General features: G+C 35.5%; 1 protein-coding gene across 2 annotated transcripts in view; it reads left to right on the top strand.

The window, feature by feature from the left end:
• ERMP1 (endoplasmic reticulum metallopeptidase 1) overlaps positions 1-23299 on the top strand; it is a 45693-nt gene that overhangs the window by 16022 nt on the left and 6372 nt on the right. For both annotated transcript variants that reach the window (XM_006918372.3, XM_025051459.1), the window contains exons 5-13: positions 746-892; positions 1580-1672; positions 3914-4126; positions 4892-5112; positions 9677-9851; positions 10268-10458; positions 12713-12865; positions 16446-16648; positions 17248-17363. In XM_006918372.3, the coding sequence (XP_006918434.1) occupies positions 746-892; positions 1580-1672; positions 3914-4126; positions 4892-5112; positions 9677-9851; positions 10268-10458; positions 12713-12865; positions 16446-16648; positions 17248-17363 (1512 nt within the window). The remainder of the gene's footprint in view (positions 1-745; positions 893-1579; positions 1673-3913; positions 4127-4891; positions 5113-9676; positions 9852-10267; positions 10459-12712; positions 12866-16445; positions 16649-17247; positions 17364-23299) is intronic.

Genomic DNA, 23299 nt, shown 5'->3' on the forward strand with positions numbered 1-23299 from the left:
CAGTCTATTGGCCAACACAATTCATGTGGCCAAGCCTGCAGTTAAATAGGGTGAGAAAGTATATGTAGTACTCCCACAGGAAGGCATTTCATTACAAGTTACATGAGAGGGAGGAGTGAGTAATTGGAAACAATAATACAATTTGTCTTCCTATCCTAAAGAAAAAACTCCCATATTTGAAAAAAACCATGTATGCATGAAGGTATTAGTGCAGAATTATTAATAATGATTAAAAAAATTATAATCAATAGTAATAAGGAACTTTACGATATATTCAGTGAAATGTTATGTAGTTAATTAAAATGACTACTGTAATATCTAGCAATGTAGGAAAACGCATTTAATACAATGTTAAATGAAAGACTAATGTACAGAGTATGTATACCCTATGAGTACAGCTACATACACACATTCATACATTTTAAAGAAACTTGAAGATACAAAAATGATAATAGTTATCTTAGGATGATGGACTTTTGAGTGATTTAAACATTTTTAAATTAAACTTTTAAGTGCTGTTATTTTATAATTAAAAATAATTTTGTTTTCTGAAACATTATTTTTATTCTAAAAGTTAAACATTTATCAGAGAAATGTTGGAAAATACAGAAAAAAAATTGAAAAAAACCCCAAAACACTGGACCTTTCTTTCCAGACCACCACAGTAACAATTTTAGGTGTGTTAAAAAATCAATATGTTTTAAAAATTACCAGATTAACTTTATATTGTCATGTTTCATTTCAGGTCCTGAAAATCCTTGGTTGGTCCAAGCTTATGTTTCAGCAGCTAAACACCCTTTTGCTTCTGTGGTGGCTCAGGAGGTTTTTCAGAGTGGAATCATTCCTTCAGATACTGACTTCCGCATCTACAGGGATTTTGGGAACATTCCAGGTATTTTGTCAGTTGTTATGGGCTATAGTGTGACAATGCTTAATCAAAGTCAGATTTTACTTTTTGGAAGTTTGTGAGTAAACAGCATTTTCTGAGAGCAAATTGTGTATGTGAGTGCTCTGTATTCTGACTCATTGAAACTAAATTCCTGATATTTTCCTTTTCTTTTAAACTCCACTCTGGTTTAAATACTTGCCTTTTCTAGAACATGTCATCTTACCCCACAGTGTGACAGAAGAACAGAGGAGAACTATTTAGCAGTTCATTCCCAAAAGATGGTAATAGATCCTTCAGGGGACTTTGATTTTCATTGTTATTTTGCTTTGCCCACACCCTCGGTGGCTTGTACAGCTTATTTGAAGTTAAAATTTGGCTCTGGCTTGGCAAGTATGTAGATGGCAAAGTTTTGATGACCTCCCAGTCTCAATATTCCTACTCCTTGGCATGTGACTTGTAATGCTTCCCTGTGTAGTAGTATACTTCCTCAGTCATTATGTATTGAATTATGTACCATAGCTATAGAATTTGGAAGAGAATTTACATCATTCATCCATAAATGTGACAAAGCAATCATGCCACTGCTTTGACATTTTGTCTTTTAGGAATTTAATATATTAAACAAATAGGCCTAAAGCAAAGTTGATCTTTAAAGCAAAATGACTTATTTTTTTCCCCTGTATGTTTTAGGAATAGACTTAGCTTTTATTGAGAATGGATATATTTATCACACCAAGTATGACACAGCGGACAGAATTCTAACAGATTCCATTCAGAGAGCAGGTTGGTATTCTAATTTATACTTTTCATATATGGTAAGATAGAATATAAGGGATGACCTATAAACCTATAAATATTCTGTGGCCTGTGCATTAGGGAGGCAGCATGTGGTGTGAATGAGCGGGGGCTTTGGAGTTAGAGATAAGAGGGCTTGCATTTTAGCCTTGAAGTCTAGTTTAGCAATTAAGACCATAGACTGTTCATTGTGAGGAATTGGAAAGGAGTTGAGCCAGGGTTATGGTAAGATTGCTGAGCGATGAGAGTGTAGCTAAAATGGAAGCTATACATTGGAGGGGGCACCAACACATTTGGGCAGCTTGCCCAGGTATAGAAATCAAGGTTGGGTAGTGAGAGTAATTGAGAGGATTATAGGACAGGTGTCAGGACAACACAGGGGCAAAGGAGTTAAAGTGCTTTCCAGAGGGATCTGGAGTAATCAGGGGAGGTAAATCTGATTCTGAGCCTTAAAGAGTTGGTAGGGTTTGGCCAAGTGGAGAGGATGTTCCAAGTAAGAGCACAGCATACGTAGGGTGTGTTTCTGTGTCTGTGTGGGGTGTGTGTGTGTGTGTGTGCTGTTGGTGAATAGAATTGTCAGACTACAATCTAAATGGAATTTGTATTTTCAGAAATAGAGGGAAATGAAGTAGGAGTGTATGGGGTAATTTGTAGAAGGCTTTAAAAAGCAGCAAGATGCTGCTGCAGAAATAAGGAATCATTAAAGGCCTGAGTACTTGAATGAATGATGGTTTAAATGCTGTTAGTCTGTTAATGCTGTGTGGAGTGGATGATGGAGAGTGGGGAGAGCCTAGACTGTGGTGTTGACGACAGATAGAAACGAAAGGGGAGGGATGGAACATTAGATAATTAGATGTAAATTCAACAGGACTTGACAGGTTAGGTAGACGGGATAAATCAGATGGATGGCAGCAAAGATGATTGCAAAGTATAAAGCCTCAGTAATGGAGAGGGGAGGAGACTATGAATTCTGTCAGACATATAACATGGATGGGATCTGTGACCCAACCAGATGAAAATATAGATGTAGTGTTAGAGCTCTTAGTCAAACTTGGTATATGGGTTTGGGAATTAAAAGCATAGAGGATACCACAAAAGTATAGAGAATGGAAATGTGTTTTGGAAGAGTGAAGCAAAGTTAAGGACTAAACCCGAGCTTTGGGGAAACACATTTTAAGACAGACAGAGAAGTCGTGAAAGAAATCTCATGGTAAGACAGTGTGGTTGGTGTCTTAAGTGAAAAGAAGAGAAAGTCAAGGATGAGATGAGAAGCAGGAAGAAATGCCAATCATGCAAGTCTTCTTATTGCTGCTATGTTAAAGGTCAAATTCATTCACTCATTGATATAACAGATATTTATTATAAACCTCTAAAGTGTTGGGTTCTGCCTGCTAATGACTCTCCTTGCTCTCCAGCTTCATTTCTGAATCATCTCTCTCCTCATTCATGACTTTCGTTTCTGTATTTGGAACTTTCCCTCCTCAGGGCCTTTATCTACACAGTTCCCTTAGTCTGGACAGTCTCTGCCATTGTAGCTAGCTCCTATTCATCCTTTAGTGATAAATATCACTTCCTCAGGGTTGCTTCCCTGCCTTCTGAAATGCATTAGTCTCCCATGACATGTTCCCAGGGGACTCTAATAGTTCTCCTTATTAATTTTTTTACCGAACTGTAATTGACATTCCTTATTCATAACGCATGTGTAATAACTTGTTTGGTGTCTTTGAGCTTCATGAGAGGTCTTTGTCTCTTACTTCACCACTGAATTTTTGGTGTCTAGAGCAGGGTCTGCTAAATTAAATATATATTAAATGAATAAAAACTAAGAAACAGCCGTTGGGTTTGTCAACAGTGAGGGTACAATTGATCACAGACTAGTTCCAATAGGAGGGAAAGAATGAAGGCCAGTTGGCTGAACTTCTACGTGGGGAGGAAACGGAGTAGGGGCATGGGCCTTATATGAGAAATTGGTAAGAAAAGTCAGGGAGAGCAATAGGATGGTAGAAAGCTATTTCTCTTCATATTCTTTCTAGGTATTTCTTTACTCGAACAGTGGATGGTTTGTTCAACTTTGTTATCTTTCTTTTCTTTAGAAATTTGGTAAGAAAAGTCAGGGAGAGCAATAGGATGGTAGAAAGCTATTTCTCTTCATATTCTTTCTAGGTATTTCTTTACTCGAACAGTGGATGGTTTGTTCAACTTTGTTATCTTTCTTTTCTTTACTAATAGGTGACAACATTTTAGCAGTTCTTAAATATCTAGCTACATCTGATATGTTGGTTTCTTCTTCTAAGTATCAACACGGGAACATGGTCTTCTTTGATATACTCGGCCTGTTTGTCATTGCCTACCCGTCTCGTGTTGGCTCAATCATTAACTACATGGTGGTAATGGCTGTTGTTTTGTACCTGGGCAAAAAATTGTTGCAGCCCAAACATAAAAGTAAGTATTTTTCCCTAAAACTGCAATACTAGCATAGATATAGAATTTGGCTGAAGATTTTTAGTCCGTTTGCTTATCTTTCCAAGAAGTTAAAAGCCTGAATAAAAATCGTATTTGATTTATGCTTTAAGAAATTTCTAAATGAATAGCAGATTAATATGCTCATAATACTTTTAGTCTTGATGAAGCAGGCAATTTTTATGTACTTTACGTACTCCATAGAAGTACCACATAGGAGCTATTGAAAAATGGTTTGTACAGATTGACTTTTAGTGAAAAATCCCATTACAACATCTTGTCCACACTGCAGACCAATAGCATACTATTCTGAAGTATGAATGAACTGCTTCTGCTTAAATTGGTCTCTTTCACTTGAAATGTTTTATAACCTAGGTTGGTATGTGCTGTTAGAAGATAAAATGTTTAGCAGCAATTTAAACATTTCAATACACAAAGCATCCCAAAGGTGATGAAGATTAAGACTGCCCACTTTCCCAGTCAGGAATATATCTGAACTATTCCTGGAAGACTTATTTTTTTGGTTCTTTAGTACCCACAGACTCTCAGTAAATGTTACCTAAGTATTATTCATTGATACCTTCCCTGCTCTAATATTTAACAAAACTTACCCCTAGGACATTTTGATACCTTTCGGTTACAGTGGTGAATTTTCTGTTTTAACTTTTGCCCCTTTAACTCTACTTACTCGTTATGAAATTGTTCAATAAAGATGGTGATTTCTACTTTGTGTTTTCTCTTCGTTAGCTGCTAACTACACAAAGGACTTCTTCTGTGGACTTGGCATCACTCTGATAAGCTGGTTCACTAGCCTGGTGACTGTTCTCATCATAGCAGTGTTCATCTCTCTGATTGGACAGTCTCTCTCATGGTATAACCACTTCTATGTCTCCGTTTGTCTTTATGGAACTGCAGCTATAGCCAAAATAATATTCATACATACCCTCGCAAAAAGATTTTATTATGTGGTAAGTGTTAGGCTTATTGATTTCTTTTTCCTGCCTTCAAGGATTAAAGACAAATTCAAGTGGGATTCATTGTACAGTCATGCACTGCCTAACAATGGGGATACTTTCTGAGAAATGCATTTTCATCATAAGCGATTTCATCATTGTGTGAATGTTACAGAGTGTACTTATATAAACCTGTATGGTAAAGTCTACTCCTGTAATTGTATGTTCTATACTTTTATAGACTGACTGTGCAGTAGGTTTGTTCACATCAACATCACCACAAACAGGTGAGCAATGTGTTGTGACTGTCTCAAGGCAACAGGAATTTTCAGCTCCATTGTAATGTTATGGGACCACCATCGTATATGTGGTCTGTCAGTGACTGAAATGTCATTATGCAGTGCATCACTATATTTGGCCTTTTGAGCTATCAAAAATTGTTTGACATGGTTATAGAAAACTGGCTCCCAGAACCGTGTTAAATTTTTGAAAGGCTTCTTATTCTGAGGGTTTTCTTAAAGATTTCAATGAGATTATAAAGCTGTGAATAGTGTTTGGGGTGGTAACAGCAAAGCTTGTTAGCACAGCCTTTGGGTCTCTGCTGAATCTGCCTCAGTTTTTGTAACTATTCTTTTGAGTCACCAGCCCTCCCTGGGCTCACCCAGTTATTTATATTTGAATAACTGTTCTCCACCAGATTGTAAACTCCATGAGGGCAGGTATTATTTTGTTCGTTATTCCCTGTGCATAGGCGGTGTCTGACACATAGCATTACAATGCATAAGTATTTGCTGCCTGAAAGAATGTTGCACTTAAAGCTGAATTTAAAGTTTTCCCTTCAGTTTCCTTCATTTTTGAAAATCTATGTGTTGCTGATGTAGATTCTGACAGCATGCATATATGGTATGGGGGTTAAAGGCACGTTGGTATGGGAAAAAGGGGAGATAGGGTTCCAGAATGATTTATGCTGATTTAGACAATATTGCCATATTGTTATGGTTTCAACTCTGTACATTTATTTGGTAAAAATACAATTAGAATTCGGGTTGAAATAATGGGACTGAAAATAAATTAACAGTGAGAGAGTAAGCCATGGTTTCTGATTTTCTAAGTGAGTTAAAGGGAAAACCTTTCTTAGCTCTGTTATTTTTCCAGACAGCCAGTACACAGCTGTTTTTTTCAGTTTGTCCTGCTAGGGATTAGAAGGGAGACATAGAAGACTAAACTCCAGCATCCTTTCACAAGGATGTCTCTGGTACCTGAGTCGCAGTTTCAGTTAATGTTGGGAGATGATCTGAGGAGCCCTTCCATGTTTGCAGTGCTTATTAAAGAAAGATCCTTAGAGGTTAGCCATCCATTAATGGTTGAGCTCATACTTGTATCTTAATGGCTTCAGTTTCCAAAAGAATTACACCGTGAGGCTCAATTTCACATGCTTATTCTCAGTGCAACAGAATGTCACCAGAGTGTGGCTGATTATTGTTGATGTGGCAGGTGGGCGGGAGGGGATGGCAGGTAGAGACAGGAATGCTTAGTAAAATTCCATTTACTTTGACTAATTTCAGTTGTCCAATCATAAAACTTTGGGCTGAAAGCACAATGGAAAGAGTAATGTGTTTTATTTTCATTTCACAAATGTTCTTTGAATACCATGTTAAGGCCTGGTGATACAGAGATTCATAAGGATGTGATCTCTTTCTTTGAGGAGCTCACAGTTTCATTTGGAAAAATGGGGAAACCATAGTGGTTACAGTACATTGGGATGAAGCAAAATAGAGTGACATATAGAGTGCTATAGGAATATAGGGCCAGGAGAGAGGAACTTTGTTTATGGAAATCAGGAAGGCTTCATGAGGGAGGTGGTGACATTTGAACTGGGATTTTGAAGCACAAGTAGAAGTGTGTCACATAGAGAACAGGTTGATGGGCAGTCGAAGGTGGTAATGTACAAGACGTGTTTGGATCACAGTCAGTAAAGAATTCAGTGTGGTAAAGACAAGGTGACAGCACAATAACTGGAAAAGTAGGGCAGGGTAAAGTTGGAGGATGACCCTAAAAATTAATGGGGCCACCATTAAAATTTTCAAAGCAGGATAATGAGTGACACAATTTGTAATTTAGTACGAAAACTCATAACAATGTATAGAATGGATTGGAATGGGTAGAAGTGGGAGGGATCAACAGAGATAGGGAGAAGGGAACCGGATTTGAGGGATGTTTGTTTCATCTTTGGGTACAATCTGGGAACTTAATGTCAAACATATTTTCAGTTATTACAGTCTTCATTGCTGAGATCTTTGTATTTAAATATCTGAGTGACATTCAGCTTCAAATTGAATCCTAAGAATTATTGTCCTCATTTTTAAAGATCATGCCTCTTGATTAACACTGTCGAACATCTTAAGTATTTTACTATAGCCTGTCTTTCATTGTTCACGGGGGTTTGTCAAATGAATTTTGATTTATTTTGAAAACATGTTCTTGTTTTGAATTCTTGAAGTAGTGGGGTTCCTTAAAACAAACATGCCCTGGACTATACACAGAAGTGAGAAGGCAGAGAAGAGAATAACTAAAGTATATCTATTCCATTTTAGTTTTTCCGCACTGAAATATCTTTCATGTTTTCTTTAATAAAACCTCTAGTTCAGATGTTAAAATTTATTAAGTTCATATGGCAACTTTCTTCTGAAGAGCTCAAGGTGCTACACAGGAATGCTCAGACTTCAAAGCTCAAAAAATATTCATCAAATTTTATAATGTGAAAATACTAGAAGTCCAGGCCGGGAGGCAGAGTCGCACTACAAGATCAGTTGGCCATAGAAAACACTCAGGAATCATGCAAAACCCTAGACGGCTATGTGCTTTAAGGGTCCGGCACTTTTTCCAGGTGTGCCATTGCTGGTGCTGCAGCAGCTTATACCACATCCTCCAGTATCCCTGGGAAATTGGTTCCCAGATCTCCTCAGACACCAAAATCCTCGCACATTCGAGTCCTTTATATAATCGGCATACTATTTGCACATAACCTATGTACATCTTCCCATATACTTTAAATCATCTCTAGATTACTTATAATACCTAATACAATGTAAATGCTATGTAAATAGTTGTTATACTGTTTAAGGAATAAAGACAAGAAAAGAAAGTCTGTACATGTTTAGTGCATGATGCAACCATCATAGGCCTAACTACAAAGTACATATCAGCAACAAAGTAATATTGCCCCCCCTACCAATATTTTCAATCCACAGTTGGTTGAACTCAAGGATACAGAACCCACAGATAAGGAGGGATGTTTGTTTCATCTTTGGGTACAATCTGGGAACTTAATGTCAAACATATTTTCAGTTATTACAGTCTTCATTGCTGAGATCTTTGTATTTAAATATCTGAGTGACATTCAGCTTCAAATTGAATCCTAAGAATTATTGTCCTCATTTTTAAAGATCATGCCTCTTGATTAACACTGTCGAACATCTTAAGTATTTTACTATGGCCTGTCTTTCATTGTTCACGGGGGTTTGTCAAATGAATTTTGATTTATTTTGAAAACATGTTCTTGTTTTGAATTCTTGAAGTAGTGGGGTTCCTTAAAACAAACATGCCCTGGACTATACACAGAAGTGAGAAGGCAGAGAAGAGAATAACTAAAGTATATCTATTCCATTTTAGTTTTTCCGCACTGAAATATCTTTCATGTTTTCTTTAATAAAACCTCTAGTTCAGATGTTAAAATTTATTAAGTTCATATGGCAACTTTCTTCTGAAGAGCTCAAGGTGCTACACAGGAATGCTCAGACTTCAAAGCTCAAAAAATATTCATCAAATTTTATAATGTGAAAATACTAGAAGTCCAGGCCGGGAGGCAGAGTCGCACTACAAGATCAGTTGGCCATAGAAAACACTCAGGAATCATGCAAAACCCTAGACGGCTATGTGCTTTAAGGGTCCTGCACTTTTTCCAGGTGTGCCATTGCTGGTGCTGCAGCAGCTTATACCACATCCTCCAGTATCCCTGGGAAATTGGTTCCCAGATCTCCTCAGACACCAAAATCCTCGCACATTCGAGTCCTTTATATAATCGGCATACTATTTGCACATAACCTATGTACATCTTCCCATATACTTTAAATCATCTCTAGATTACTTATAACTAATACAATGTAAATGCTAAAGAGTTGTTGTACGATGGTACTGTTCTACACAGGCCATTTTTCTAGTGTGCTTGATAATTCTTTGTAAGTTGCTTAAGTAGAGGAGCTTACAGAGGTGAATGTTTTAGGAGGCTCCTTTCTTCTATTTTAGAACATTTCCAAAGGTTACTTATAGCCCGGTGGAGGAAAAGCACAGAGTATGTATGAGTAATGGTGTTTTTACCCCATCTTATTAAATTCCCCTTTCCTGTTTAGCAGTTTGAATTTATTGCTACATGATAGGAGGTAGCTTTGTCAGTATTTAAAGTATAGACCCTGCTTAAAACAAAATGTAGCTCTTCAGAGCAGTAGAAATTATATTACAATAGAATATCTTCATAAATGGCCCATAAATAAGACAACTTGTGTTTTTTTCTTTATTTCAGAATGCCAATGACCACTACCTGGGAGAAGTATTTTTTGACATCTCGCTGTTTGTGCATTGTGGTTCCCTTACAGTTCTCACTTATCAAGGACTTTGCTCAGCATTTATTAGTGCTGTCTGGGTGGCGTTTCCTTTGCTCACAAAGCTTTGCGTGCACAAGGACTTTAAGCAGCATGGTAGGGTATTCTTGGTTTTCATACAAATAGGAAAATACCTTAAAATATATAAGATAAGGCTTCCAGGGACTATTTCTTTTTTTGATCTTTTTGGGTAGGCTTTCTAAATTGTTGTTGTTGTTGTTGTTGTTTTTAGTTTTCAGATCACACAGATTTTTATCTCATACCTTATGCCCTATTCCATTCTCACATTTATGAACACATACTAATACATTACTTATGTATTTTGTATAATTCTTATTTGTACTTTACCTTCTCTGAGTGAAAGAGCTCTGTCTCACTAGATAACATGTACCAAAAGAGCAAGAGTCACATCTAACCTAATTTCTGTTAGGTGCCAAAGTATACCGGTACTATAAAAATTTGTATCTGACTGTAGAATTTCAGAGATGTGTGTTTTCTTTCTTTTTCCCTAGGTGCCCAAGGAAAATTTATTGCCTTTTATCTCCTGGGGATGTTTGTTCCTTATCTTTATGCACTGTACCTCATCTGGGCGGTATTTGAGATGTTTACCCCTATCCTTGGGAGAAGTGGCTCGGAAATCCCACCTGATGTTGTGCTGGCTTCCATTTTGGCTGGTTGTACAATGATCCTCTCCTCCTATTTTGTAAGGAAAAAAACTTTTAAAAAAATTTTCTTCTCCATTTTTTTATATAAATATGTCATGAGTTTAGCCATACTAGTCTATGAAATAATGTTGCTTATAATTTATTGAGATAGTCTTAAGCAAAAGAAATAGTGAATGGGTGTGCATATTATGGATTCAGAATAGTAAGAAAATGTAAAATGGGGTTTTTGTGGTGGTTCTTTTTGCCTCCTCATCTTCCCAAATCTTCTGATTACACCTTTTCAAATAACTTTTCAAACTATCAGAATGTGAATTTGTAGAATGCATACCAAGTGAGAATTGGTAGAGTTTGCTTGGTAGTAAATTTTTAGAATGATTCTGAATAGTGTGTTTTGAACTTACTAATTAGAGGCCAATGTTAATAAATACATAGTTTATTACTGCTATTAGAGCTAGTGAGGGAAGACTAATTATGATGAGGCTTTTTTCATTATCAACTACCTCGCTGCTAGCACAGCAAAATTCATTAATTGAGTTTTTCTCCTTGAGTGACGTACACTATGATACCCAAAATGCCTTTAATTTAGCAAGTAATGAAGGCATATCACAGGCTTGTCATTTTGCTTTATCTATGTTCTGCCCTTAGAAGGAGAGTCCTACCTTTGTCCTCCCTTCTTCTTTTCCGTGGGACTCTCCAGAGGGAAGGAAAGACATGATGCAGAGTTGACAGCCAGACCTCTGTTCGTAAGAGCGAGGTCCAGGCAGGGTCCTACCCTTGGCATGGTATCAACACTCTCTGGGACTCAGGACTCCGACCCCTCCAGGAGAGGCAGGTCTGTGTTGTGTGGCTCTTTTCATTGGAATCCTGAGAATAAGAAGTACTTACTGAATACCCGCAGGCACGCTCTGAGATTTGAGGCTAGGGGACCAAATAGAAAAAGTAGTTACGACTTTATTATAGTTCTTTCCTCCATCCATGGAGATGATATTCATATAGTAAAGGGCAGCTTGTGTGGAGGTTAGGATCTAGAGACAGCAGGTAAGAATACCACATGCATGGTCAGCATTATCGATGGAAGTCTATGCACAATATTGTTAGAGGTCAGCTGTACTAGTCCTAAAAGAAATCTGAGCATTCCAGCCGTTTTACCTTTAATATAATGATTAAGTCTTAACTGGTATTTGCAAGGATGGATGGAAAATTCTAAAATGTTCTTTGTTGCCTTCAGGGTTTACTTATTTTGGTTTTGATATTAAGCCTTTAAATCCTCTGTACATGTTAGATAGGTTTCTGTTGTTAGGATTAAAGCACATGGTGGAGTTTTGTCATATGTAGATTAGGTTCTAATCTAGAGTCAGCTACGTCATAAACTGAACTCTCCCCGCCGGCCCAGTGTATTTAAATCATAGTCAATAATGAAAGCTATTGTGCTCATAAAAGATGATCAAAATGTGGGGCATTTCAGTTGTTCCATATGGAAGGTTTCAAAATGAACTCTTGAAAATTCGCTGTGGAAATTAAAAATGATTCCAAAGCATTACATCTTGGAAACCATAAGAAAGAATATTAAAGTATATTATCTTCTAAATTATATTTTATTAGGAAAGCTCTTGGAGAGTGCCTCTTGGAATACTTTAAAACCTCATTTAATTTTCATTATGTGAAATAGCTCTGCCGCTCTTTGATGCTGTGGGTTATCATTCTTTTTATTTTCTTCTGTGTAGCAGTGTTAAAGACAATGGGTTATTAAAAGAGTGAGCCCATCCTCCTTGGGTAGTAGAGAATTGAACCACAGTGCATATGTGGCACATTATAAAAGCATTGAATGAAATTTGAATTTTATCGAAATAGGCCTTCTTGTACCTAAAAGCTTACCTCTGGTTCTTTAATAAAAGCCTGATGTCATGATGTTTTGGTAATTAAATAGTCCACTATGCAGTGTTAAGAGCACATTCATAGAAAAGGAAAGAAAATAAGTTCATGGTTTGTTGATGGATCAATATTCTATAGTCTCTTTTCAGCTGAGCAGACACACTGTCTCAGTTTCCTTTTTCCGTCTTGTCTGGCTGCCTGTTGAAAAGACATCATCATGGCAAATGGTGGCATCTCTCATTTATCTAGGTTTTGACTTGTGATAAAAATCCCTTATAATTAGTGCTTTGTTTACTGGGTGTTGGAGTATGTTAGTACATGCTGATAAATTTTCCCCATTATTTGTTGGGTTATAAAATTGTCAGTTAAAGTCACCTTTTTGCCAATGGTAATGTTTCTATTTTTGTGTGTGTGTTTTAGATTAACTTCATCTACCTTGCCAAAAGCACAAAAAAAACCATGCTGACTTTAACTTTGGTATGTACAATTACATTCCTCCTTGTTTGCAGTGGAACTTTTTTCCCATATAGCTCCAATCCTGCCAGTCCAAAGCCAAAGAGAGTGTTTCTTCAGGTAAGAGCAATTTTGCGTGAGCTATTTGAGATTCTAGACAGGAAAGTTTTCTGTGTTTTGAGCTTCACTAGTCAACAGGAAAACTGACTTTTCTACTGTTGACTTAATTTAGTTGTACTCAACTGTTTTGTAAGTCGGTGAGGAAAAGACTGACCATCAAGAAGCATGTTTATCAGCTACACACACTTCTCCCAATAGACCGAATTGGAAATAAGCTGCCTGTTTTTATTACTGGTCAAAGTGTAAAAAGGCACATACTTGGAAAAATAAGAGCAAATATGTATCATGGAATAATGAACTTTTAGAAGTATAGATTGTAAAAATGTCAGCAGGCTAAGTAAAAATCTGAACTCCTGATATTTTAAAATGCTAGTAGAATTGATCTTAGGTAATGCTCAAAGCATATGTGATAATAAAAATATAATACTTAGTAATGGATTAATTAAATGAGATTTAGAACTTTCTTAAATTTCAAGTTTTTCTGCAAACTTTTTAGAGTTAGTACTATAAAGCAGGAAAAAGGACTAAGTTGCCTTATTTCCAGTCATCTTCTCTGTTACAGGTTGTGGAGTGGCCAAACAGAAAAGCCAAGAGTTGTAACCTCAGTAATTATTCAAGGATTTGAATAACATCTGAATTTAAATATCAGGAGATTTTGAAAAAGGGCTGACTCTTCTTTGTTTATTATCCTAGAAGACACAGTTGATACATTTTATGTGGCAAATTTTACAATTTGCAAAACCTTTAGTGAAGAACAGCTAGTTTTTAGGAGATTCAATGTTTCCAGTGACTTGCTAATTTTTTTAAATTTATTTTTAATTATAGTTGACATACATTAGTTTTAGGTGTACGACATAGTGTCTTGCTAATTTTTATAATCATATCAGTAGTATTTAGGAAATGCTAGATTTTTATTTTTAAAAACTCTTGTTCTCATTGATTTTGGGGCTCACTTCTTCCTTCGTGCCAGAAGTTGGTGAACTTTTCTGTAAAAGTCCAGATAATAAATATTTTAAGATCTGCCAGCCATATGGTTTCTGTCACAGCTACTGGTTTTACAGATTGGAGGCAGCCATAGACAATACCTAAACAAATGAGTGTGGCCATGTTCCAATAAAGCTTCATTTATAAAAATGGTAGTGGGCCATTTGGCCTGTGGGCTGTGGTATACCCGACCCCTGCCCTATGCAGTCCTTTTTCTTTTCCTGTTTTCATTCTTCAGGCTGATTTCTGCTATTAATATATTCTAGATGGAACATGGTGGCCTTTCATAGAATTCTGTTAGGCACAAGTCTGTCATCTAGTGGTGAGCTGTGGTTCCTGTTTTTCTCTGCACATGAAACAATTAGCTTCATGAAACATACAGAAAGAAAAAATGTCTGTGTATGTATATTTATCTTAGGATGTATTTGTTTCTAAGTCCTTATCTAAAAGGAGTTTCAGCGTTCATGTCTTTTAAATGTGAAATAGGTTTTCACTTTTTTTAGATGAAATTTAAATATATTTGTAAGAAATAATAAAATAATCATTTGCATATCCATTGAGTTTAAAAGAAAGAACATTAGCAGTACCTAAGGAAACCCAAATGTCCCTTCTTGAAAACCTCTCCCTCTCCCCAGCCTCCAAAGAACTACTCAGCCCCTATCTTAAAGTTCGGAGTTAATCACTACCTTTGATTGTAAAAATGTCAGCAGGCTAAGTAAAAATCTGAACTCCTGATATTTTAAAATGCTAGTAGAATTGATCTTAGGTAATGCTCAAAGCATATGTGATAATAAAAATATAATACTTAGTAATGGATTAATTAAATGAGATTTAGAACTTTCTTAAATTTCAAGTTTTCCTGCAAACTTTTTAGAGTTAGTACTATAAAGCAGGAAAAAAGACTAAGTTGCCTTATTTCCAGTCATCTTCTCTGTTAGAGGTTGTGGAGTGGCCAAACAGAAAAGCCAAGAGTTGTAACCTCAGTAATTATTCAAGGATTTGAATAACATCTGAATTTAAATATCAGGAGATTTTGAAAAAGGGCTGACTCTTCTTTGTTTATTATCCTAGAAGACACAGTTGATACATTTTATGTGGCAAATTTTACAATTTGCAAAACCTTTAGTGAAGAACAGCTAGTTTTTAGGAGATTCAATGTTTCCAGTGACTTGCTAATTTTTTTAAATTTATTTTTAATTATAGTTGACATACATTAGTTTTAGGTGTACGACATAGTGTCTTGCTAATTTTTATAATCATATCAGTAGTATTTAGGAAATGCTAGATTTTTATTTTTAAAAACTCTTGTTCTCATTGATTTTGGGGCTCACTTCTTCCTTCGTGCCAGAAGTTGGTGAACTTTTCTGTAAAAGTCCAGATAATAAATATTTTAAGATCTGCCAGCCATATGGTTTCTGTCACAGCTACTGGTTTTACAGATTGGAGGCAGCCATAGACAATACCTAAACAAATGAGTGTGGCCATGTTCCAATAAAGCTTCATTTATAAAAATGGTAGTGGGCCATTTGGCCTGTGGGCTGTGGTATACCCGACCCCTGCCCTATGCAGTCCTTTTTCTTTTCCTGTTTTCATTCTTCAGGCTGATTTCTGCTATTAATATATTCTAGATGGAACATGGTGGCCTTTCATAGAATTCTGTTAGGCACAAGTCTGTCATCTAGTGGTGAGCTGTGGTTCCTGTTTTTCTCTGCACATGAAACAATTAGCTTCATGAAACATACAGAAAGAAAAAATGTCTGTGTATGTATATTTATCTTAGGATGTATTTGTTTTTAAGTCCTTATCTAAAAGGAGTTTTAGTGTTCATGTCTTTTAAATGTGAAGTAGGTTTTCACTTTTTTTAGATGAAATTTAAATATATTTGTAAGAAATAATAAAATAATCATTTGCATATCCATTGAGTTTAAAAGAAAGAACATTAGCAGTACCTAAGGAAACCCAAATGTCCCTTCTTGAAAACCTCTCCCTCTCCCCAGCCTCCAAAGAACTACTCAGCCCCTATCTTAAAGTTCGGAGTTAATCACTACCTTTTCTTTATTTTACACATATGTGTAAATCTCTAAACAACAACATATAGTTTTGCCTATTTTTGAACTTCTTACAGGTAAAGCCATACCATAAATATTCCTTTGCCCAATAGCATATGAAAATCTTCCATGTTGATCTGTGTCAATGTAGCACATTATTTTCATTGTTGAATAGATATATTTGTTGTAGGATGATGCCCCAGTTTGCCCATTCTACTATTAATGAACATTTGGGTTCCCAGTTTTTGCTAAAATGGACAATGTCGAATCAGCACTCTTGCACCTTGCAGGAGTTTCTCTAAGGTACATATTTAGGAGTAGAATTGCTGGCTTGAATGTGCATGTTAACTTTATTAGATAATGCTAAACAGTTTCCGAAAGTGATTGTGCCAGCATATACTCCCGCCAGCAGTATATGAGGGTTCCTATTGCTCCACAGCCATATCATTTCTTGGTGTTGTCAGACTTACTCATTTTTGTTAAGCTGGGGTGGAGGTGTGGGTGAAGGAGTGAAACAGTAGTTTTCTCATTAGTTTAGTTCTTTTCAGCATATGACTAGAACATTTCATGGCTTGGATGGCAACGTAGTTAAACGGGACTCTGGAATATGGATCAATGGATTTGATTACACCGGAATGTCTCACATAACACCTCATGTTCCGGAGATCAACGATACCATCCGAGCTCACTGTGAGGAGAATGCACCCCTCTGTGGTTTCCCATGGTATCTTCCAGTGCACTTTCTAATCAGGTTGGTTCACTACTTTTCTGCTTTAGCTGGAGGTTGGTTTGTTCTCAAGTCTTATCACTATATCATTACTTCACTTAAACTGGTTAACACAGAAGTCAAGTGACATTTATACTATTTTTTTCTATTACTACAAAAGTTCTGGGTTTTTTTGTTTGTTTTATTTTTTAGTGGGATAAGTAAATCAGAAGTGTAGTTTTGCTTTTTTTTAAATTTAGGTAGCCTTTCCAATAGAAATCTAAGTAGCTAGAAAAGGTGGCCCTCTTAAGTGATCTAATATAATAGCAGTTAAGCATCAAGTTCAAACTGTTTCTTTTATTTCTGGGGCATTTTCATGGTTTGGCAGTGAAGAATTAGATGAGAAGAAATAGGACAGGTAGTAGAATCAAGATCATCTAGGATCCTTTATTCTTAATTTTAGGAAGGTTTTATTATGTAATAACCTGGGCTTCAGAGGCACTGGCATTGTTTATCGAGTTTATTTTCATACCTCAAAATGTTTCATATTTCTCGAAGACTTCCATGAGTTGTAGAGAGCTATTAAGTAATAAAGCATCCTAAATATTATTGAAATATTGAACACCGAATTCCTTTCCAAATAGGAAAAATTGGTATCTTCCTGCCCCAGAGGTTTCTCCAAGAACTCATGCTCATTTCAAGCTTATATCCAAAGAACAGACACCCTGGGATTCTATAAAACTGACCTTCGAAGCAATAGGTAAGTCATATGACAGTTTTTTCTTCTTGCCTTCAGTTCTTAAAATTTTTAATCATGTATGTTTTTTCCTCAACTTTGTAACAGTGACCAGCAACTTGGTGTTTCTAAAAGCAATTCAAGCTGGTTATGATTTTTTAAAGAAAATTTAACAGCCTTTATATTTTAGAGCAGTTTTAGGTTTACAGGAAAATTGAGCATAAAGTAGTTTCCATATCTCCCTTCCTCCTCAGCTTCTCTGTTAACATCTTGCATTAGTGTGGTACGTTTCTTATTAATGATGAGCCAATACCGATACATTATTATTAACTAAAGTCTTTAGTTTACATTAAGTTCAGTTCACTCTGTATAATTACGTGGGTTTTGACAAATGTGTCCGCCTATTCAGTTTCATACAGAATTGAGTCACTGCCCTAAAAACCCCGCTGTGCTCCACTTATTCATCCCTCTCTCCTCCCACTTCTCCCAGCAGCCACTGATCTTTGTACTGCCTCCACTATTTTGCCTTTTCCAGAATGTCATATAGCTGGAATCATACAGATTGTAGCTTTCTTAGATTGGCTTCTCTCATTTAGCGATATGCACTCAAGGTACCTTCATGTATTTTAGTAGCTTGATAATTCATTTCTTTTTATTGCTGAATAACATTATAAATGTACCAGTTTGTTTATCCATTCACCTACTGAAGAACATGGTTACTTCTGGTTCTTGGCAACTATGAATAAAGCTGCTATAAACATTTGTGTGCAGGTTTTTGTGTGAACATAACGTCTTCAACTCATTTGGATAAATATCTAGAAGCACAATTGCTAGCTTGTATGGTAAGCCTATATATACCTTTGTAAGAAGCTGCCAAACTGTCTTCCAAAGTGGTTGTACTATTTTGCTTTTCTACCAGTAGTGAATGAGAGTTCCTGTTGCTCTGTCTTCTCATCAGCTTTTGGTGCTGTTAATATTTAGGATTTTAGCCATTCTGGGAGATATGTAGTGCTATCTTGTTGTTTTAATTTGCAGTTCCCTAGTATATGATATTTAGCATCTTTTCATATGCTTATTTGCCATCGGTATACCTTCTTTGGTAAAGTGTCTATTCTGATCTTTTGTCTGTTAATCGGGTTGTTTGTTTATTTATTGTTGAGACTTAGGAGTCCTTTGTGTATATAAGTCGTTTATTAAGTGCTCTGCAAATATTTCTTCCCAGTCTGTCTGTCCTTTCATTCTTTTAATAGTGTTTTTCAATTTAATGAAACCCAACATAATCAATTTTTATTTCATAGATCATGCTTTTGATATTGTATCTAAAAATCATCGTGAAACCCAAGGGATCTGGCTTTTCTCCAGTGTTATCTCCTAGATGTTTTTGTTTGTGTTTTACATGTAGGTGTACATTTTAACTTATTATTTGTGAAAGGTATAAGGTCTAGGTTTAGATTCTTTTTTTTTTTTTTTGCATGTGGATTTCTAGTTGTTTCGGTACCATTCGCTGAAGACTATCTTATTATCTGTTACCATTGAATTGCTTGTGTCTTTGTCAAACATCAGTTGATTATATTGTGTGAGTTTATTTCTGGGCTTTCTATTCTGTTCTGGTTATCTCTCTGGTTTTTTTTTTTTTTTTTGCCATTACAGCATTGCTCTGATCACTGTGGCTATACAGTAAGCCTCAACATTGGGTTATCAGTCCTCCAACTTTATTCTTCTTCAGTATATTGCTTGTCCTTTGTCTTTCCACATGTCAGTTAGTTGATGTCCACAAAATAACTTTCTGGGATTTTGATTGGAATTGCATTGACTCTTTAGATTAAGTTGGGGAAAATGACATCATAACAATATTGACTTCCTATTCATGATGTAGAATGTCTGTTTATGTCTTGTTTGAGCTCTTTCATCAGAGTTTTGTAGTTTTCTTCATATAGATCTGTATATCTCTTAGATTTATGCCTGAGTATTTCATTTCTGGGGGTATTAATGTAAATGGTATTGTTCATTAATAGTATATATAGGAAAGCAATTGACTTTTAACCTTGTATTCTGCAGTCTTGCTATAATTGTTACAGTTTTTTTGTTGATTCTTTTGAATATCCTACATATATGATCATGTCATCTTCAGTTTTATTTCTTCATTAATATCACATTATTTCTTTAGCCCATTGATATAATGGATTACATTAATTGACTTTCAAAGTTGAACTCATCTTATATAACTGGAATAAGTCCCACTTGGTCGTAGCATATAATTCTTTTTTTATACATTGTTGGATTTGCTCATATGTTGAGTATTTTTACATCGATGTTCATGAGAGATACTAGTTTTCTTGTAATATCTGTGTGTGGTTTTGGTATTAGTGTAATACTGGCCTCATAGAATTAGTTTGGAAGTATTCTCTCTGCTTCTGTCTTCTGAAGATTGCAGAGAATTTGGTATAATTTCTTCCTTAAATGTTTGGTAGAATTCACCAATGAACCCATCTGGGCCTGGTTTTTTCTGTTTTGGAAGGTCATTAATTATTGATTCAATTTTTCTAATAGGGCTATTCAGATTATCTTTTTTCTTGTGTGGCTTTTGGCAGATTGTGCCTTTGAAGGAATTGATCCCTTTCATCTGGGTTATCCAGTTTGCAGGCAGAGAGTTGTTCATAATATTTTTTTTATTATCCTTTTACTGTCCATGGAATCTGTAGTGATATCTTTTTTCATTTCTGAGATTAGTAATTTATGTCTTCTCTTTTTTCTCTTATTTAGCCTGGGTAGAGGCTTATTGATTTTATTGATCTTTTCAAAGAACCAGTTTTTTATCCCATTTTCTCTGTTAACTTCCTGTTTTAATTTCATTGATTTCTACTCTCACTTTAATTACAGTTAAGTCCTCAATGTTGTGGATGGGTTCTTGGAACTGACTTAAATCAATAATGTATAAGAAAACGAGTTTTACCATAGGCTAACAAGCGTTAAGTTACAAAAATATCACCATATTTCTAAAGACTTATAATATTAAACATTGAAATAAATGTGAGCTATATACACACTTAAGAAAGATTAATAAAAACAAAATAAGTATTTTCCAAACTGCTTATTCCAGTCAGGGTGGTGGGTGGCCAGAGTTCATCTCAGCAGCTCAGGGAACAAGCCCAGAACCAAACCTGGACAGGATGCCATTCCATTGCAGGGTGAACTCACACACACACCCCCGATACTCACTCATGCTGGGACAATTTAGACAAGTCAGTTAAGCTAAGGTGCACATCTTTGGAATGTGGAGGAAACCGGAGGACCTGGAGAAATCCCACGTAGACATGGGGAGAACATACAAACTCCACACAGACAATGGCCCCAGCCAGGAATCCATTTTTTATTTTATCAATGTTAAAATGAAATGTTGAACAATATGAAGTTATTTGAGGATCTGCTGTATTTATTTTCTGCTTAGTTTGTATTAATTTGCTCTTCTTTTTCTAGTTTACTAAAGTGGGAGTTTAGACTGATTTTAGATTCTTTCTTAATGTTATATTTAGTATGTTTCCAATGCTATATTTTTCCCTCTAAGCACTCCTTTCGCTCCATCTCACAAATTTTAAGTGTATTTTCATTTTAATTTAGTTCAACTTATTTTTAAGTGTTTTGAGACTGTTTTGACTCATTTGTTACTTAGAAGTGTGTTTTTGGTCTTCAAATACTTTGGGTTTTTCCTGCTATTTTTCATTATTGATTTCTAGTTCAATTTCATTGTGGACTGAGAGCATACACTGTATGATTTGTTCTAAAATTTGTTAAACTTTGTTTTATGTTATGGGATGTGGTCTCCGTGATTGTTCTATGTGACTTTGAAAAGAATGTGTATTCTGCTGTTGTTGGATGAAGATTCTGTGAATGTCGATTAGATTTAGTTTTTTGGTGGTGTTTAGTTCAACTATATCCTTACTTATTTTCTGCTTGCTGAATTTGTCAGTTACTGATAGTGTTGAAGTCTCCAACTATAACAGTGAATTTATCTATTTCTCCTTCAGTTTTAGCTTCACCTATTTTAACATTGTTAGGCACTATCAATTGATACTTCTTAAAATTATTTTTAGTAGTTGACTTAGAGCTTGCAGTAAGTTCACTTTCAAATAACACTATAAAACTTCAGGGGTAGTGCAGACACTTTAAAAAATAGTATTCCCAGTTCTTCCCTCCCTGGGATTCTATAAAGTTGACTTTTGAAGCAGTAGTAAGTATAGAACAGGGTCTTTTTTTTTTCCTTTCACTTAAACTTTTTAGTAAGTTGCATGTGGGTTTTGTCCCACTCAAATTTATTATAGTGATCAACAATTCGAGAGCTTATAATGTTTCTAAAAGAAATGGAAGCCAATTATGATTTTTAAGGAGGTTTTAGGTTCATTGTCAGATCCTTTACAGCATTTGGTCTGGCATTAGTAGGCAGTAAGGCTATGTTTACTTTCTTTGGTACATTTTTTGTTTAAAATATTTTGTTCCATTTTTCACTCCTACCAATAATATATGAGAGTTCCAGTTCTACATTCTCACCGGTATTGGCTGCTGTTTATATTTTTAACATTTCTAGTGGGTGTTTAGTAGTCTCGCTTGCATTTCTCTAATAATTAATGATGTGGAACACTTTTCCAAGTGCTTATTGACCATATATCTTGCTTTGTTTCTTCATGTCTTTCTCCCTTTTAAAAACTGGGCTTATTGACTTGTGGTTTGTGTTTCAGATAAAAATCCTTTCTCAGATTTATGTGTTATCAGGATTTTCTTACCCATTCGTTTTCTTAATGGTTATCTTTTGATGTGTGAAAGTTTTAAATTTTTCTGAAATCTAATTTATCAGTTCTTTTTTCTCACAGGATTAGTGTTTTATATGTCCTCTCCAAAGGACGTTGCCTATCCAGAGGTCACAAAGGTAGTTTTTTTTTTTTTCCTAGAAACTGTATAACTTTAGCTTTTTATGGCCTATGATCCACTTTGAATTAATTCTTGTGTATGGTGTGAGATCAAGGTTCAAGAAATCTCAAAAAAATCAGGAAAAAAAATTGTATATGTGTAGGTCTGTTTGTGTACCAGTTACCACACTTTAAATTATAGAAGCTTTATAATTAGGAGGGTTAAGATCCTTTGTAGGTTTTTTCAGTGTTTTCTTTGCTATTTTTGCATGTTTGTTTTTCCATGTGAACTTTATATTAACTCTAATATTAAACTTATTGCTAATTGGTATTTTGGGGAATATAACAATAAGTTTATAAATTAAAGAGAACTTGACATGATGTTGCGTCAGCCTGTCTACAAAATGGCAATGCCTTTTCATTTGTTCATATCAACTTTTGTGTCTTTCAAGAGTGTTACAAAATTTTCCTCATCTAGTTTTTGTTGCTGTTATAATTGGGGTTTTCTCTACCAGTATGTCTTCTGAGTGGTTTTATTTTGTATGTATGAAGGCAAGTGATTTCTGTATGTCAATTTTACATCTTGCTGCCTCACCAAATCTTTTATTTTTTGTGTTAATTGTGATACTCTAGGGTTTTCCAGGGATACCAGTAATTGCTAAACTTTCAAGGGCCAGATGGTAAATATTTTATGTTGTAGATTCTTTTTTAACTACTCTTTAAGAACATAAAAAACACCCTTAGCTTGAGAGCCATACAAAAGCAGGCTTCAAGTATAGCTTATTGACTACTGCACAGCATATGCAAATATAGTTTTTATTTCTTCCTTACCAATTCTTAGGCCTTTGATTTGTCTGAATGGCTAATACTTCTAGCATAGTGTAGAACAGTTGTTGAGACAGTAGTATTCTTGCCTTGTTCTTGATATCGGTACAGAGGTCTCTATTGTAAGATTCTAGCCTTACAGTCATGTTAAGGAAGCATTCATCAACTGTCATTTCTTGAATGTATTTGTAAGGATTGGTTTTTAATTTTGTTAAAGGCTTTTTTTTTTTTTTT

This window comes from Pteropus alecto, unplaced genomic scaffold, assembly GCF_000325575.1.
Source record: "Pteropus alecto unplaced genomic scaffold, ASM32557v1 scaffold95, whole genome shotgun sequence".
Lineage (NCBI taxonomy): Eukaryota > Metazoa > Chordata > Mammalia > Chiroptera > Pteropodidae > Pteropus > Pteropus alecto.